The sequence below is a fragment of the Notolepis coatsorum genome (assembly GCF_963971535.1).
Source record: "Notolepis coatsorum genome assembly, chromosome: 12".
Lineage (NCBI taxonomy): Eukaryota > Metazoa > Chordata > Actinopteri > Aulopiformes > Paralepididae > Notolepis > Notolepis coatsorum.
Genome location: NC_140176.1, coordinates 8,558,634 through 8,576,181, shown reverse-complemented (window position 1 = coordinate 8,576,181; position 17,548 = coordinate 8,558,634). Strand labels below are relative to the sequence as shown.

Below are 17,548 nucleotides of genomic sequence, written 5' to 3'. Positions count from 1 at the left end.
GGATGATGAGTCACATAGGAGTTCATCCTTCTAGTTTCACTACAACAAGGGGATCATAATGAACTTAGACTACTCTCTGGAATAAATTACATCAGACATTACTATGGGGCTCTGATATTACATGAAGTATTACTATAGAGCTGATATTACATGAAGTATTACTATAGAGCTCTGATATTACATGAAGTATTACTATAGAGCTGATATTACATGAAGTATTACTATGGGGCTCTGATATTACATGAAGTATTACTATAGAGCTCTGATATTACATGAAGTATTACTATAGAGCTCTGATATTACATGAAGTATTACTATAGAGATGATATTACATGAAGTATTACTATAGAGATGATATTACATGAAGTATTACTATAGAGCTCTGATATTACATGAAGTATTACTATAGAGATGATATTACATGAAGTATTACTATAGAGCTCTGATATTACATGAAGTATTACTATGGAGCTCTGATATTACATGAAGTATTACTATAGAGCTCTGATATTACATGAAGTATTACTATAGAGCTCTGATATTACATGAAGTATTACTATGGGGCTCTGATATTACATGAAGTATTACTATGGGGCTCTGATATTACATGAAGTATTACTATAGAGCTCTGATATTACATGAAGTATTACTATAGAGCTCTGATATTACATGAAGTATTACTATGGGGCTCTGATATTACATGAAGTATTACTATAGAGCTCTGATATTACATGAAGTATTACTATAGAGCTCTGATATTACATGAAGTATTACTATAGAGCTCTGATATTACATGAAGTATTACTATAGAGCTGATATTACATGAAGTATTACTATAGAGCTGATATTACATGAAGTATTACTATAGAGCTCTGATATTACATGAAGTATTACTATAGAGCTGATATTACATGAAGTATTACTATAGAGCTCTGATATTACATGAAGTATTACTATAGAGCTCTGATATTACATGAAGTATTACTATAGAGCTCTGATATTACATGAAGTATTACTATAGAGCTCTGATATTACATGAAGTATTACTATAGAGCTCTGATATTACATGAAGTATTACTATAGAGCTGATATTACATGAAGTATTACTATGGGGCTCTGATATTACATGAAGTATTACTATAGAGCTCTGATATTACATGAAGTATTACTATAGAGCTGATATTACATGAAGTATTACTATGGGGCTCTGATATTACATGAAGTATTACTATAGAGCTCTGATATTACATGAAGTATTACTATAGAGCTGATATTACATGAAGTATTACTATGGGGCTCTGATATTACATGAAGTATTACTATAGAGCTCTGATATTACATGAAGTATTACTATAGAGCTCTGATATTACATGAAGTATTACTATAGAGATGATATTACATGAAGTATTACTATAGAGATGATATTACATGAAGTATTACTATAGAGCTCTGATATTACATGAAGTATTACTATGGAGCTCTGATATTACATGAAGTATTACTATAGAGCTCTGATATTACATGAAGTATTACTATAGAGCTCTGATATTACATGAAGTATTACTATAGAGCTCTGATATTACATGAAGTATTACTATAGAGCTCTGATATTACATGAAGTATTACTATAGAGCTCTGATATTACATGAAGTATTACTATAGAGCTCTGATATTACATGAAGTATTACTATAGAGCTCTGATATTACATGAAGTATTACTATAGAGCTCTGATATTACATGAAGTATTACTATAGAGCTCTGATATTACATGAAGTATTACTATAGAGCTGATATTACATGAAGTATTACTATAGAGCTGATATTACATGAAGTATTACTATAGAGCTCTGATATTACATGAAGTATTACTATAGAGCTCTGATATTACATGAAGTATTACTATAGAGCTGATATTACATGAAGTATTACTATAGAGCTCTGATATTACATGAAGTATTACTATAGAGCTCTGATATTACATGAAGTATTACTATAGAGCTCTGATATTACATGAAGTATTACTATAGAGCTCTGATATTACATGAAGTATTACTATAGAGCTCTGATATTACATGAAGTATTACTATAGAGCTGATATTACATGAAGTATTACTATAGAGCTCTGATATTACATGAAGTATTACTATATAGCTGATATTACATGAAGTATTACTATAGAGCTCTGATATTACATGAAGTATTACTATAGAGCTCTGATATTACATGAAGTATTACTATAGAGCTGATATTACATGAAGTATTACTATAGAGCTGATATTACATGAAGTATTACTATAGAGCTCTGATATTACATGAAGTATTACTATAGAGCTCTGATATTACATGAAGTATTACTATAGAGCTGATATTACATGAAGTATTACTATAGAGCTCTGATATTACATGAAGTATTACTATAGAGCTCTGGTATTACATGAAGTATTACTATAGAGCTGATATTACATGAAGTATTACTATAGAGCTGATATTACATGAAGTATTACTATAGAGCTGATATTACATGAAGTATTACTATAGAGCTCTGATATTACATGAAGTATTACTATAGAGCTCTGATATTACATGAAGTATTACTATAGAGCTGATATTACATGAAGTATTACTATAGAGCTCTGATATTACATGAAGTATTACTATAGAGCTCTGATATTACATGAAGTATTACTATAGAGCTCTGATATTACATGAAGTATTACTATAGAGCTCTGATATTACATGAAGTATTACTATAGAGCTGATATTACATGAAGTATTACTATAGAGCTCTGATATTACATGAAGTATTACTATAGAGCTCTGATATTACATGAAGTATTACTATAGAGCTGATATTACATGAAGTATTACTATAGAGCTCTGATATTACATGAAGTATTACTATAGAGCTGATATTACATGAAGTATTACTATAGAGCTCTGATATTACATGAAGTATTACTATAGAGCTGATATTACATGAAGTATTACTATAGAGCTCTGATATTACATGAAGTATTACTATAGAGCTCTGATATTACATGACGTATTACTATAGAGCTCTGATATTACATGAAGTATTACTATAGAGCTCTGATATTACATGAAGTATTACTATAGAGCTCTGATATTACATGAAGTATTACTATAGAGCTCTGATATTACATGAAGTATTACTATAGAGCTCTGATATTACATGAAGTATTACTATAGAGCTGATATTACATGAAGTATTACTATAGAGCTCTGATATTACATGAAGTATTACTATAGAGCTGATATTACATGAAGTATTACTATAGAGCTCTGATATTACATGAAGTATTACTATAGAGCTGATATTACATGAAGTATTACTATAGAGCTGATATTGTGAGGTTTTGCCCGCTGCTCACCACCTTTTCTCTGTTTCTTTAAGCCTATACTGTTTATTTTCCCTTCTCACTCACTCTCTCTAGCCCCCACCCTCTCGTTCTTTACCCTCAGTGGCCACACCTGTTCGATTATCTATTATCTCTCGCACCTGTGGTGGCAGGCTAATTAGTCCCCCTGTGGGCTTTAAATACCAGGGCGCTTCCCCTCGTTTCGGCGTGGGGTTGTGTTGTATACTTGCCGAGTCATATTCTCTAAACATCTAGACTCTTTCGGGAGATCCTCTGCCTGCCTATGCTGTTCCTTTCTCCGGCGTCGAGATGTTTGCTCCAGCCTTCGCCAGCTGTCGCCGTTGCCTGTGGGGGAGACTGGTCTGCGCTCCCTGTACTTCCACGGGAGGCACCCCAGCGTTCCACTGCAGACCCCCGCGCAGCTGTTCGTCCTGACGCACATCCAGACCAGCGCAGACGCTCTCCAGTCCTCAGCGCGCAACGCGCATCTTCCAAGGACGCTCGAGCTTGGCACGCTCTCCAGACCAGCGCGCAACTTCCAAGAACCCTCGAGCTTGGCACGCTCTCCCGACCAGCGCGCAGACGCGCATCTCCTAGACCTTCGAGCTTGGCACGCTCTCCCGACCAGCGCGCAGACGCGCATCTCCTAGACCTTCGAGCTTGGCACGCTCTCCCGACCAGCGCGCAGACGCGCATCTCCTAGACCTTCGAGCCTGGCACGCTCTCCCGACCAGCGCGCAGACGCGCATCTCCTAGACCTTCGAGCTTGGCACGCTCTCCCGACCAGCGCGCAGACGCGCATCTCCTAGACCTTCGAGCTTGGCACGCTCTCCCGACCAGCGCGCAGACGCGCATCTCCTAGACCTTCGAGCTTGGCACGCTCTCCAGACCAGCGCGCAGGAGCGCATCTTCCAGACCTTCGTGCTTGGCACGCTCTCCAGACCAGCGCGCAGGAGCGCATCTTCCAGACCTTCGTGCTTGGCACACTCCTCCACGCAGATGCACCCCGATGCGTCTCTCGGTTCCGACGTGCACACCAAGGTGTGGCGCGCCACTCTGTTCCTCGGCTCCGACAGCGGCTACCCGGTTGACGACACCCTCGCCACCGCCGCTGTTCCAGCACTCTGTTCCTCGGCTCCGACAGTCGGCTACCCGGTGACGACACCCTCGCCACCGCCGCTGTTCCAGCACTCTGTTCCTCGGCTCGGACAGCCAGCTACCCGGTGGCGACACCCTCGCCGCCGCTGCTGTTCCTGCACCATTACGCATACGCCTGGGTGAGTTTTGATTGTTAAGTCACTCATCCAGCGTGTTGCCTCCTGGGTGAGTTTTGATTGTTAAGTCACTCACCCAGCGTTGTGCCTCCTGGGTGAGTTTGACTGTTAAGTCACTCACCCAGCGTTTTGTTCCCTCGTGGATATTATCACTCCAAGTTGTGGCGCACCACTCTGTCCTCGGCTCGGACAGCCGGCTTCCCGGTGGCGACACCCTCGCCACCGCCGCCTGTTCCAGCACCACTCTGTCCTCGGCTCGGACAGCCGGCTACCCGGTGGCGACACCCTCGCCACCGCCGCCTGTTCCAGCACCACTCTGTTCTCGGCTCGGACAGCCAGCTACCCGGTGGCGACACCCTCGCCGCCGCTGCTGTTCCTGCACCATTACGCATACGTCTGGGTGAGTTTTGACTGTCTAGATCATCTCCGTTTTCGTGTGTTTCTAACACTGAAGAATTACCACCTTTTAATCTGACAGTCACTCACCCAGCGTTGTGCCTCTGTTTGTTTCACTTGGATATTATTTTGGACGTTACATCTCCCACTGTGTGTTTGTTCACACCAAAGATAGTATTCTCTTTGTATTTGTTTTGGTACTTTGCTCTTTGTGTATTTTCACGAAGATAGTTTTACTTTGTTTAACTTTGGTATTTGGACTGGTCACCTCTCCTGCATCTGCTCTGTTTTTCCCCTTTGTACATTAACCCTCTCCTCTCTCCCTCTCGGCCGCCGTTAACCACCTCGGAGATCTGCCGAGAGAGTTCTGCAGAGCGGCCCAGGTGTTCCCACCAGTCCTCCCAGTCCTCCCTGTCCCCAGCCCGCCTCCGCGGGCCTCTGTCCCTAGTTCTCCTAGTCCCTAGTCCTCTGTCCCTAGTTCTCCTAGTCCTCTATCCCTAGTTCTCCTAGTCCCTAGTCCTCTTTCCCTAGTTCTCCTAGTCTCTAGTTCCTCTGTCCCTAGGCGGTCCCTTAACCTTCCCTTAGGCGTTCCCTTTACCTTCCCATAGTGTTCCCCTTTCCTGCCCGCCTCTTAAAGGCATTGTACCTTCCCCTCTTGTTAGATTCCAGTATTTTGTGTTTTCTCCCTTAAAGGGACAGTGCCCTTTTTCCCTGTTTTCAATAAAGACCTGTTTCTTGGCTTACCATCATACCTGTCTTGTGTTGTGCGATTGGGGTCGGTTACAAACCATAACAGTACGACCCCACCAAATCGACGACCCCAGCCAGCACAGACGGTGTATGTTGAGTTTGCCTTTTTTTTTTTTTTCTTGTTCCCTCTAGCTCCCCTGTTAGCCCTGTTAGCTTCCTTGTTAGTCCTGTTTAGCTCCCTTGTTAGCCTGTTACTCCCCTGTTTAGCTTGTTAGTCTCCCCGGTTAGCTCCCCTGTTTGCTTCCCGTTTTGCCCTGTTTGACCCCCCTGTAGCTAGCCATGCCCTGGCAGCTAACCCAGTCCCTCAGCAGAGCCCCTGTCTGCTAGCTTAGCCCCGGCTGCTAGCACAGCCTCTATGTTTATGCAGCCCTTGCTGCTGGCATAGGCCCTGTAGCTAGCCATGCCCTGGCGGCTAACCCAGTCCCTCAGCAGAGCCCCTGTCTGCTAGCTTTGCCCCGGCTGCTAGCACAGCCTCTATGTTTATGCAGCCCTTACAGCTAGCATAGGCCCTGTAGCTATCAGTGCCCTGGCAGCTACCCTTTCCCTCTGCTAGCCTGGCTCCGGCAGCTTGCGCAGCCTCTATGTTTATGTAGCAGTACAGCTAGCATAGGCCCTGTAGCTATCAGTGCCCTGGGAGCTAACCTTCCCTCTGCTAGCCCTTTCCCGGTGCTACCATGGTTACCCCTTAGCTACCCTGCTTGCCCCTCAGTTCCTCTAGACCAGTTGCTCTAGACCAGTTCTCTAGACCCAGTTCCTCTAGACCAGTTCCCCCAGTTGCCCCTCTGCTACCCTAGTTACCCCTCGGTGACCCTGTTTCTTTTGCTAGCCCCACTCTTGTGGTGGCTTCCCCTGCTGGCTTGGCCAGTACCTCTTGTTTTGCCCCCTGCCACTCTGTCTGTATTTGTTTTGGGTCGCCGGGTGGCTCCCGTTGAGGGGGGGGTACTGTGAGGTTTTGCCCGCTGCTCACCACCTTTTCTCTGTTTCTTTAAGCCTATACTGTTTATTTTCCCTTCTCACTCACTCTCTCTAGCCCCCACCCTCTCGTTCTTTACCCTCAGTGGCCACACCTGTTCGATTATCTATTATCTCTCGCACCTGTGGTGGCAGGCTAATTAGTCCCCCTGTGGGCTTTAAATACCAGGGCGCTTCCCCTCGTTTCGGCGTGGGGTCGTGTTGTATACTTGCCGAGTCATATTCTCTAAACATCTAGACTCTTTCGGGAGATCCTCTGCCTGCCTATGCTGTTCCTTTCTCCGGCGTCGAGATGTTTGCTCCAGCCTTCGCCAGCTGTCGCCGTTGCCTGTGGGGGAGACTGGTCTGCGCTCCCTGTACTTCCACGGGAGGCACCCCAGCGTTCCACTGCAGACCCCCGCGCAGCTGTTCGTCCTGACGCACATCCAGACCAGCGCAGACGCTCTCCAGTCCTCAGCGCGCAACGCGCATCTTCCAAGGACGCTCGAGCTTGGCACGCTCTCCAGACCAGCGCGCAACGCACATCTTCCAAGAACCCTCGAGCTTGGCACGCTCTCCCGACCAGCGCGCAGACGCGCATCTCCTAGACCTTCGAGCTTGGCACGCTCTCCCGACCAGCGCGCAGACGCGCATCTCCTAGACCTTCGAGCCTGGCACGCTCTCCCGACCAGCGCGCAGACGCGCATCTCCTAGACCTTCGAGCTTGGCACGCTCTCCCGACCAGCGCGCAGACGCGCATCTCCTAGACCTTCGAGCTTGGCACGCTCTCCCGACCAGCGCGCAGACGCGCATCTCCTAGACCTTCGAGCTTGGCACGCTCTCCAGACCAGCGCGCAGGAGCGCATCTTCCAGACCTTTGTGCTTGGCACACTCCTCCACGCAGATGCACCCCGATGCGTCTCTCGGTTCCGACGTGCACACCAAGGTGTGGCGCGTTACTCTGTTCCTCGGCTCCGACAGCGGCTACCCGGTTGACGACACCCTCGCCACCGCCGCTGTTCCAGCACTCTGTTCCTCGGCTCCGACAGTCGGCTACCCGGTGACGACACCCTCGCCACCGCCGCTGTTCCAGCACTCTGTTCCTCGGCTCGGACAGCCAGCTACCCGGTGGCGACACCCTCGCCGCCGCTGCTGTTCCTGCACCATTACGCATACGCCTGGGTGAGTTTTGATTGTTAAGTCACTCATCCAGCGTGTTGCCTCCTGGGTGAGTTTTGATTGTTAAGTCACTCACCCAGCGTTGTGCCTCCTGGGTGAGTTTGACTGTTAAGTCACTCACCCGGCGTAATGCCTCTGTTTTGTTCCCTCGTGGATATTATCACTCCAAGTTGTGGCGCACCACTCTGTCCTCGGCTCGGACAGCCGGCTTCCCGGTGGCGACACCCTCGCCACCGCCGCCTGTTCCAGCACCACTCTGTCCTCGGCTCGGACAGCCGGCTACCCGGTGGCGACACCCTCGCCACCGCCGCCTGTTCCAGCACCACTCTGTTCTCGGCTCGGACAGCCAGCTACCCGGTGGCGACACCCTCGCCGCCGCTGCTGTTCCTGCACCATTACGCATACGTCTGGGTGAGTTTTGACTGTCTAGATCATCTCCGTTTTCGTGTGTTTCTAACACTGAAGAATTACCACCTTTTAATCTGACAGTCACTCACCCAGCGTTGTGCCTCTGTTTGTTTCACTTGGATATTATTTTGGACGTTACATCTCCCACTGTGTGTTTGTTCACACCAAAGATAGTATTCTCTTTGTATTTGTTTTGGTACTTTGCTCTTTGTGTATTTTCACGAAGATAGTTTTACTTTGTTTAACTTTGGTATTTGGACTGGTCACCTCTCCTGCATCTGCTCCCTCTTTCCCCTTTGTACATTAACCCTCTCCTCTCTCCCTCTCGGCCGCCGTTAACCACCTCGGAGATCTGCCGAGAGAGTTCTGCAGAGCGGCCCAGGTGTTCCCACCAGTCCTCCCAGTCCTCCCTGTCCCCAGCCCGCCTCCGCGGGCCTCTGTCCCTAGTTCTCCTAGTCCCTAGTCCTCTGTCCCTAGTTCTCCTAGTCCCTAGTCCTCTATCCCTAGTTCTCCTAGTCCCTAGTCCTCTTTCCCTAGTTCTCCTAGTCTCTAGTTCCTCTGTCCCTAGGCGTTCCCTTAACCTTCCCTTAGGCGTTCCCTTTACCTTCCCATAGTGTTCCCCTTTCCTGCCCGCCTCTTAAAGGCATTGTACCTTCCCCTCTTGTTAGATTCCAGTATTTTGTGTTTTCTCCCTTAAAGGGACAGTGCCCTTTTTCCCTGTTTTCAATAAAGACCTGTTTCTTGGCTTACCATCATACCTGTCTTGTGTTGTGCGATTGGGGTCGGTTACAAACCATAACAGATATTACATGAAGTATTACTATAGAGCTCTGATATTACATGAAGTATTACTATAGAGCTCTGATATTACATGAAGTATTACTATAGAGCTGATATTACATGAAGTATTACTATAGAGCTCTGATATTACATGACGTATTACTATAGAGCTCTGATATTAGGGCTGGGCGATATGACGATATTATATAAATATCGGGTACAGTTCATTAACGATACACTTTTTCAACGTATCGTGGATATCGTGATGTTTTGCCCAAGAGGATTGTGTCGCGTCAATCTGTCCACACGTTACTCGTTCATATCTCAGCCTGTGCTGAGATATGCCCATTCCGCGGTCTGTTAATAAAGTTTTCAATCAGACAGATGTATGGAAAGGCTTTTATTATAACATTCGTTGTAGTAAAATCATTATGCCTCATTTAGTCATCCTGTGAAGCACTGGTCTCCTACTCGACGGCCGCGGGGAGCTAACGTTATAGTAGCTTTGTTGACGTTGTTCAGCACACGGGACATTCAGGAAGTCAAAAAATAATAACGCTTGCCGATTGGTGCTAAGAACAGCAGGGCGGGTGCAAGCGGTGTGACGTCATTGGCAGACTCGACTGTCAATCAAAATGATTATGTTTCCGTCAGAATGAATGAATGAAAACTGTATTAAAAGGTTGCAGAATGGGTACAATACAGTACAGGAGGATGAAGACCAGAAAAAGACTTTCGGCTTTTTTACATAAGGGTCCTCCATTTTCAATTCATCAAAACATTTAGAGACATACATATATACAGTAGTTTCATAAAAATGCTAAAATGCTATTTATTTATTTATTTATTGATTGATTGATTTAAAACTTTAACATATTGCAGAATGGGTACAGTACAGCTCAATACATACAATTGTTAAGGGGATGCAGACCAGAGAAAGACTTTAGTCTTGTTTACATCAGGGTCCCCCATTTTCAATTCATCATATTTCATATCTAAATCATATAATATCTCATATGCAATATATAATCTAATAATCTAAATCTAATATAAAAATGCTAAATGCATGGGTATTTTATTTTGTCTTTAATGTTAGCTTGCAAACTCAAATACTGTCTTGGTAAGCCTCATAATGAATTGTTTGGGGTAAAAAAGAAAAACATCGTGATGTGTATCGTGTATCGCCGAAAGGTCAGAAAATATCGTGATATCATATTTAGGCCATATCGCCCAGCCCTATCTGATATTACATGAAGTATTACTATAGAGCTCTGATATTACATGAAGTATTACTATAGATAGGCCTGCCACGATAACACATTTTGCTGGGCGATTAATTGCCCCCGAAAATATCGCGATAAGCGATATTATTGCGACCGGTTAGAGAATTTTTTTTTTGGAGAAATGTATTTCCCAAAACTTTTATTTTGAAGCCCACCGCTCCGTCTTTTCCGGTGTTTAAGACTTTTATTTTGAAGCCCACCGACCGGACCGGAAGTATTGTTGTGATTATCAGGTACTTTTTGGGTACCAGAAAAGTCACGTGAAACACTGCAGACCACTGAATAGAGACGCGTCTCTAGGATTTCATAATCATTATGTTTGCAGCAGGCACAAGTGCAATAAACAAAGGATACAGTCACTGTGTATTCTGCCTCATTTATTGATTAAACAAAACCGACATCAACACAATTTGCCACCGAGCGGAGAGTTTAGTCTCGCAAAAAGATCGCTGACTTGTTAAGGCTTGTTGTTAGGTTAGGTGCTAATGTTGTGCTAGCGTTTTAGCATGGCTATCGTACACAGCGTGATCAATATAACTCGCTATTGATTGTTTGTATGAGTAACGTTAATGCTAGTAGAATAGACACAACGTGAGGTAATCACCATCCATTTTAAACCGGTTATTACCTAATGCTAACGTTAGCAAATAGACGCGACTGGTAACGTTACAGCTTGTTAGCCTAATGCTCGTTAACGTTAGCATAGACAGCCTAGCTAACGTTAACGCTTGTAGAATAGACACAATGAGAGGTAACGTTAGCGTTAGCAGAATAGACACAACGAGGGTCTCGTTAATGTTGTTATTGATTGATTGATTGAAAACTGTGTTTACTCTGTTTGTATGAGTAACGTTAATGCTAGTAGAATAGACACAATGAGGGGTAACGTTAGCCCCACGGAGCTCCTGTGCTGTGCTCTGTAGTAAAGCCAGCGGCCCGCCTCCCAACACGGACAGTGACTGACAAGGGGCACTGGGTCCGCCTCATTAAAACAAACGCGCAAATAGCAATGAATCGCGCCCGTCAAAATCATTGCATTCATTTTAATTATCGCTGCAATTAATCGATTTATTGCTTATCGCGGCAGGCCTAACTATAGAGCTCTGATATTACATGAAGTATTACTATAGAGCTCTGATATTACATGAAGTATTACTATAGAGCTCTGATATTACATGAAGTATTACTATAGAGCTCTGATATTACATGAAGTATTACTATAGAGCTGATATTACATGAAGTATTACTATAGAGCTCTGATATTACATGAAGTATTACTATAGAGCTCTGATATTACATGAAGTATTACTATGGAGCTGATATTACATGAAGTATTACTATGGAGCTGATATTACATGAAGTATTACTATAGAGCTCTGATATTACATGAAGTATTACTATAGAGCTGATATTACATGAAGTATTACTATAGAGCTCTGATATTACATGAAGTATTACTATAGAGCTCTGATATTACATGAAGTATTACTATAGAGCTCTGATATTACATGAAGTATTATTATAGAGCTCTGATATTACATGAAGTATTACTATGGAGCTCTGATATTACATGAAGTATTACTATGGAGCTCTGATATTACATGAAGTATTACTATGGAGCTCTGATATTACATGAAGTATTACTATAGAGCTGATATTACATGAAGTATTACTATAGAGCTCTGATATTACATGAAGTATTACTATAGAGCTCTGATATTACATGAAGTATTACTATAGAGCTCTGATATTACATGAAGTATTACTATAGAGCTCTGATATTACATGAAGTATTACTATAGAGCTCTGATATTACATGAAGTATTACTATAGAGCTCTGATATTACATGAAGTATTACTATAGAGCTCTGATATTACATGAAGTATTACTATAGAGCTCTGATATTACATGAAGTATTACTATAGAGCTCTGATATTACATGAAGTATTACTATAGAGCTGATATTACATGAAGTATTACTATAGAGCTGATATTACATGAAGTATTACTATAGAGCTGATATTACATGAAGTATTACTATAGAGCTGATATTACATGAAGTATTACTATAGAGCTCTGATATTACATGAAGTATTACTATAGAGCTGATATTACATGAAGTATTACTATAGAGCTCTGATATTACATGAAGTATTACTATAGAGCTGATATTACATGAAGTATTACTATAGAGCTGATATTACATGAAGTATTACTATGGACACAGCAATGAAATGACAAATTCCCACACACACACACACACACGCACACACAGTATTCTTCATTAATTGAAAGGAACACGCCAACATCTTGGGAGATTAGCTCACCGTCTTCTCCAGAGAGAGAGACGTGAAGAAGAGAGATACCAGTTTCCTCTAAGCTAGGCTAACGTGCAGCCAGATGGCTTTCTACTGAACGCACAGAGAGGAAACTCATTCAATCCATCATTTAAGAGATCACATGTATTATTAATTTTAGATCACCTTACTGTCATAAGTAACCTAAATATAGACAGCAGCAGACACATGTCCCTCTCTCTCTCTCTCTCTCTCTCTCTCTCTCTGTATCTCTGCCAGGATGACAGGCAGGAAGTGGTTGTGGTTAGCAGACCGGGGCAAGGTGTGTGTGTGTGTGTGTGTGTGTGTGTGTGTGTGTGTGTGTGTGTGTGTGTGTGTGTGTGTGTGTGTGTGTGCGTGTGTCTGTCTGTCTGTCTGTCTGTCTGTCTGTCTGTCTGTCTGTCTCTGTATCTCTCTCTCTATCTATCGCTCTTTTTCTGGCTTCTCTGTCCGTTCCTCTGTCTCGCCCCTCTGGTCGTTCTCTCAAATCCAGATGAATTGTGCGGCCCCCCAATCCTAAATCTAAACCCCACAGTACATGTCAGTGTGTATCACTGCCCTGTATTCCATTACTACTAGTTTCTTCTCACTGGATATACTCCCATGAAACTACATTACCCAACCTCCCCATTCTCACATTACCCCGATGCAGTCATTAGGATTGTTTACTTTACACCCATACTCCCTAGAAAACTACATTACCCATACTCCCCTGGTTCCCCGGGGCCATTCTCACCTGCCCTGGTGTCGTCGCCGTCCAGCAGGGGGATGTAGTCCGTCTTCCCCACCGTCTCCCCGACCTGGTCGTCGAAGGTCTCCGCCTCCAGCTGGGCCACAAAGTCCCTCTCCACCGGGCTCTCTGGGCCCGCCGGGGGCACGCTGTCTGTCAGGGCATCACTGAGGCTCAGGTCCAGCTCCGCCATGGCTGCAGAGGAGGAGGAGGAGGAGGAGGAGGAGGAGGAGGAGGAGGAGGAGGAGGAGGAGGAGGAGGAGGAGACTTTAGTGGCTGTCTGATGTATACAAGCTCATCTGAACGTATTGTGGACGAAGCCAACACCCCAGGAAGATAGAGTGAGATAGAGTGAGAGAGAGCAAGAGAGAGAGCGAGAGAGAGATAGAGTGAGAGGGAGATAGAGAGAGCGAGAGAGATAGAGTGAGAGGGAGATAGAGTGAGAGAGAGAAGCAGAGAGAGAGGGAGAGAGAGAGGGAGATAGCGTGAGAGAGAGAGAGAGAGAAGGAGATAGAGAGAGGGAGATAGGGAGAGAGGGAGAGGGAGAGTGAGAGAGATAGAGGAAGATAGAGTGAGAGAGAGAGAGAGAAGCAGAGAGAGAAGCAGAGAGAGAGAAGCAGAGAGAGACAGAGAGAGAGAGAGAGAGAGAGAGAGGGGAGAGAGAAGCAGAGAGATAGAGAGAGAGATATAAGCAGAGAGATAGAGAAGCAGAGAGAGAGAGAGATAGAGAGAGAGTGAGAGAGAGAGAGAGAGAAGCAGAGAGAGAAGCAGAGAGAGAGAAGCAGAGAGACAGAGAGAGAGATAGAGAGAGAGAAGCAGAGAGATAGAGAGAGAGAGAGGGAGAGAGACGCAGAGAGATAGAGAGAGATATAAGCAGAGAGATAGAGAAGCGAGAGAGAGAGAGAGAGAGAGAGAGAGAGAGAGAGAGAGAGAGAGAGAGAGAGAGAGAGAGAGAGAGAGAGAGAGAGAGAGAGACAGGGTGGGTTTACAGTGAATGGCTATTTCCAGGCATGACAGGGCATTTCTGGACCATATCAAAGACTCCTGCTTAGTCACGATAACAAGTCAAGACGATGTAAATGTGACAGCGAGTTGCATCATCATCACACTCATCACACTGCTGCCAGCACCATGCACTCAATTGATGTCCTCTTTGAGGTAAATAAAGTACAAAATAAAGCTGTTGAACAGAATTGGACAAAAAAAATATATAAATAAGGTTGAATATCGATATAAACGAGCCAGGCATGAAAAGAGCTGTAATGCCATATCACGTCACTAGGTGGCACAGTTTCTGCTATTAGCCACAACTATCAGGCTGGGGCATGAGTAAACACAAAAGACATTCTGTGCAGACAGTCACACACACACGTGCACACATATATACAAAAACACACACACACACACACACACACACACACACATACAAACACACACGCACGTGCACGCATGCACACCAACCGAGCTGAGAGGTGGACTGAATGATGACACACATGGTCATTTGGTCAGTGGGTGCTTTAATAACAGGTCCTCTAGTGTTGTCTGCTGACTGCGTCTCTTACTCCAGTGGTGTAGTGTTCACCTCCTCCTCTGCACCTCCCACTCCTCCCTCCATTATATACAACTTCATATGTGTTCCCTTCCCTTCCTCTCCTCTCCTCTCCTCTCCTCTCCTCTCCTCTCCTCTCCTCTCCACTCCTCTCCTCTCCTCTCCTCTCCTCTCCTCTCCTCTCCTTCTCTTGTTCCAGTCTTCTTCAGTCAGTAAAGGAACACGCCGCCATGTGATCATCACACAGGTCAGCCTTTTATTGGACATAATTGAAAGGAACACGCCAACATTTGGGGAAATTAGCTCACCGTCTTCTCCAGAGAGAGACGAGAAGATAGATACCAGTTTCCTCTCTGTGCGTTCAGTAGAAAGCTATCTGGCTGCTGCACGTTAGCCTAGCTTAGCACAATGAATGGAAGCGGACAGTGCCGGTTAGCCTATAGGCATTGTCCCAACTAACACCTCTCCCCCCTGAAGGCTAACCGGCACTGTCCGCTTCCATTCATTGTGCTAAGCTAGGCTGTCGTGCAGCCAGATAGCTTTCTACTGAACGCACAGAGCGGAAACTGGTATCTAACTTCTTGTCTCTCTCTGGAGAAGACGGTAAGCTACTTTCCCCAAAATGTTGGCGTGTTCCTTTGAGAGTGATTAGGCCATACCCCCCCCCCCCCCCACACATACACCCACTCCAGCATGGCCTCCCTGTAGAGCATTTCAATAGATGTGTTCCTCGTCCACATCAGACCCAGTGCGCGCCGCGCATCAAGGCGGCAAAAAGGAACGTAATCCTGGTCAGAACAACGGGGGCGGGCTACAATATATTTGCATTTGTTAGCCATGCTAGCGATCTAAAAACAATCAATCCATGCCAAAGCTAGACGTGTAAAAAAGGTGAAAGACGTCTCACACTCACACAGCAAATGCTGATTTTGGACAAAATGACATCCAGCCGTTTTCATTTGAAACAACTTTTAGTCAGGGGGGGGGGTGTCATGGTTTCTCCATAGAGCCCCGTTGTTGTACTTGTTTTGGCAGCTGCAGCAGCTCGCGCGGGTCCGGGGTGACTTAGTCACGTGACTCAGTTGGTAATTGCTGATTGGCTCGACCACGGTATGTTTGTAAACAAGAAACAGGTCTATAGAACTCCATTGATGGGGTAACTGCTTGGGCCCACCACGTGTGTTTCCGGTCAGCTGTTGTAAATGAGAGAATACTGCGACAGGACATAAACCTGGGCCCGTTCAGAAGGTATAGGAAAGATCTATAGACATTATAGGCTTCACACAAACACGTAGGAGAACATCTTAATATTAGTTTTCTTGGTCACATATGATCCGTCATAATAGAGGTGATCTCCTAGGAATGAAACACATTAGGAGTGTTTCTGTGGCATCACTCCACAGCGCCATCTAGTGGACTGCAATGCTAGAGGGAAACATGACCATGTGAGAGTGGGGAGGTTGGGTAATGTAGTTCCATGGGAGTATATCCAGTGAGAAACTAGTAGTAATGGAATACAGGGCAGTGATACACACTGTTGGGTTTAGATTTTGGATGGGGGGCCGCACAATTCATCTGAATTTGAGAGAACGATACAACCAGAGGAGGGAGACAGAGGAACAGAGAGAGAAGCCAGAAAAAGAGAGATGGAGAGAAAGAGATACACACACACACACACACACACACACACACACACACACACACACACACACACACACACACACACACACACACACACACACACACACACACACACACACACACACACACACACACACACACACACACACACACACACACACACACACACACACACACACACACACACACACGTTGGTTTCAGCCGCAGGGGGGGCATGATATTCTGTTCAATCTAGTTCACGTTGTTATTTGATCAATTAAAAGATGTTAATGTCCCGTCACATCCCTGACAGCAGGTAGATAGCTGTTGCATACTATTGTAGAAATCGTGGGAATCAGTTGTCAACACCGTCGTCAGAGCTGTGCCGTGCTAGATTCTGACCGTTGTCGTAGAAACAAACATTTTATCAATGAAACCCCAAACAGGGCGTGTCCTCCTCTAAGCCCAACCCCCAAACCAAAGTGACAGTGCCCCATCAACACATCAATACAATACCACGACAACGATATGGTGAACTATGTCTCTAGAACGCACTACACTATTATTATTATTATTATTATTATTATTATTACTATTATTGTTAGAATATACTGCCATTCTACACTATTATTATTATTATTATTATTATTATTATTATTATTATTATTATTATTATTATTATTATTATTATTATGTTCTACTCAATCATTATTACTGTCTCTATTATTATCTTTGTTCCCGTCTGTACCCCCCCCCCCCCCCCCCCCTCCCCCATGCTGCTCTGATACCTGGACTTCCTCAAGGGGATCAATAAAGGAACACTTGACTTGGAAGGGTTATCGATCGCACAATCTAAAACATGAATTATTAATCTTACTGTGTTTTACTGTTATGATGTACCATGCTACT

The 17,548-nt window shown here is 44.6% G+C and overlaps 1 protein-coding gene across 1 annotated transcript in view; it reads right to left on the bottom strand.

Moving 5' to 3' along the window:
- LOC311237745 (uncharacterized protein) overlaps positions 1–17,548 on the bottom strand; it is a 256,687-nt gene that overhangs the window by 169,791 nt on the left and 69,348 nt on the right. Inside the window, exon 2 of the mRNA XM_084325722.1 lies at positions 13,476–13,664. Within this exon, the coding sequence (XP_084181848.1) occupies positions 13,476–13,662 (187 nt within the window). The 5' untranslated portion in view covers positions 13,663–13,664. The remainder of the gene's footprint in view (positions 1–13,475; positions 13,665–17,548) is intronic.